The sequence below is a fragment of the Pseudocercospora fijiensis genome (assembly GCF_000340215.1).
Source record: "Pseudocercospora fijiensis CIRAD86 unplaced genomic scaffold MYCFIscaffold_3, whole genome shotgun sequence".
In the NCBI taxonomy this organism is placed as follows: domain Eukaryota; kingdom Fungi; phylum Ascomycota; class Dothideomycetes; order Mycosphaerellales; family Mycosphaerellaceae; genus Pseudocercospora; species Pseudocercospora fijiensis.
The window spans coordinates 3464628-3466925 of NW_006921534.1; the positions used below are offsets into that span (position 1 = coordinate 3464628).

A 2298-nucleotide genomic window follows, 5' to 3' on the forward strand; every position below is an offset into this window, starting at 1 on the left:
TGGAGAGTGCTTCAGCGGAGGCAGGTACAGTCATCTCCTACAATTTCGAGCAGCGGCGAGACTGAGTGCTCGACAATATCGACTTGCGATTCGAGTATCCTTGACAGCGTCCAGACGTCGAGGACAAGTCCATTTTGGGCAACAAACCCAGCTTTGACTTGGCACGATCCCAGCGACAGCGAAGGGTGGGATGACGATGTGCCTGTGAAAGTGGAGAGCAACGGATTTTTGAGGCCTTCACCCCCCGCTGAGAAGAGCAGTGGCTTTTGGGCGCATGTCATGGGCACGACTTGAGTGCACTTCGGACCGAACGCAGCAGACTCCAGAGTCACTGCAAGGCATTTCTACAAACCAGCGCAAGCCAAAGGCCCGGCGAAGACGGAGAGACGCAGGGCTACGCAACACTGGCCGAGGGCAGTTTTCGCTCGAAGGTGGTACAATCCATCGTGCCTTCGAGGTACGCCTCGACGTTCTCTGGCATCAAATCAAATCAGCCCTACAGCCTTCACCACAAAGTCTCGGCCGGAGCTTTCCAGATTGGGCGCTGCCGCCGTTTCACACAGCTTTGGAGTCGCTGACGACAGAGTCACACTTACGACAGAGTTCACGCGACCGGAGAGGATCATGCCATGTTCCTCGGGGTTGGAACTTGGACCATTCATTCCTCAGATGATGGTTGTTGGTACTCCACGGATGGGAAATGGCGAGATTTCATGGCATAGACGATTATGAAGTGGTAAATCCTGGATCGGCATCCACCAGCTGCTTTTCAGGCGCATGAAATGGTTGAGAAGGGAAGGACGTGGCTATTACGATGTTGTGTGAGGAGGACCTTGGTCAGCAAGAGGGCAATGCCGGTAGCAAACGGTCCAACGCCAGCGTAACCTTGAAACGATCAGCCGTCCATCGATCTTGAATCTTCAAGATCGGAAATTTGGCTTCAGCTACATTGAACCTTCGTATCTATGCAAAATCTGGTTATGCATATAAGGAGGACAGATCGGATCCACTCTCCCCCTACCAGTGTGTTTGGCAGCTTGCTGCCAATCTGAGGACCGCGCCCTCGCGCGCGAAATTCTAAGTTGTCCGCTAAGACCCGAATGATTGGCTGAGAATTTTTGCAGAGCCAATTGTACTATCAAAGTTGATATAGAATTTGACTAACCCCGGATTTCAGCGTAGAACGTTAACCGAAACAAATATTAAAGGGAAATTTGACTTGCCCCGGATTTTAGCGTCATCAAAGTTGATATAGAATTTGACTTGCCCCGGATTTTAGCGTAGAACGTTAATCGAAACAAGTGTTAGGGGGAAATTTGACTTACCCCGGATTTTGGCGTAGGTATTAGCTAGTGTTAGCTAGTATTAGCTAGTATTAGCTAGTATTAGCTAGTATTAGCTAGTATTAGCTAGTATTAGCTCGGACTATTAGCTAGTACTAGCTAGTATTAAAATCCAAGTTGTCCGCTAATACCGAAATAATTAGTACTATAGCTACTAATCTAGATACCGCGCCTACCGCCCGCGAAAATCTAAGTTATCCGCTAAGACCGAAATAATTAGCTAAGAATTTTAGCAGAAGTAATATTTAATTAAAGATTAAAGGGAAAACTAGAAACAAAACTACTAACAAAACTACTAACAAAACTATTAGTGAAACTGCTAGTAGGGCTGTTAAAGAAACTGCTAGCGAAATACTAATTGGGATTTTCGTAAAACTAAAACTAGCAATCGAACTGCTAATTAAACCACTAATTAAACAGCTAACAAAGCTATTTTTGAAATTACTAATAAAACAACTAATTAAACTACAAGTTAAGCTACTAGTTAAACTACTAATTAAACTACTAACGAGATTTTAAATTAAAACGTTACTAGTAATCAAACTGCTAATCGAACTGCTAGCTAAACTACTAATCGAACTACTAATAGATCTATTAATCGACCTAACAATCGACCTACTAATCGACCTATCTCTATTTAGAAGTTAGTAATTTAGTACTGTATACTTTAGATTATATAATTTATCGGGGGACTAGCTACTAATAAAATACTAGTTAAAACTTCCGTTAGACTAAAACTAGTAATCGAACTACTAATTAAACTATTAATTAAATAGTTAATTAAACTACTAATTAAATTTCTAATTAAACTACTAATAAAACTACTAGTTAAACTACTAATAAAACTACTAATTAAACTACTAATTTAATTTTAAATTAAACTATTACTAGTAATTAAACTACTAATTAAACTATTAATTAAACTATTAATTAAACTATTAATCGAACTATTAAT

At 41.1% G+C, this 2298-nt stretch overlaps 1 protein-coding gene across 1 annotated transcript; it reads right to left on the reverse strand.

Moving 5' to 3' along the window:
* Positions 1 to 247: 247 nt before the first annotated feature.
* Positions 248 to 992, reverse strand: MYCFIDRAFT_210887 (uncharacterized protein). The gene has a single exon (XM_007926899.1). The coding sequence runs from the start codon at positions 660 to 662 to the stop codon at positions 486 to 488; it is 177 nt and encodes a 58-aa protein (XP_007925090.1). The 5' UTR covers positions 663 to 992; the 3' UTR covers positions 248 to 485.
* Between the last annotated feature and the right edge of the window lie 1306 nt (positions 993 to 2298).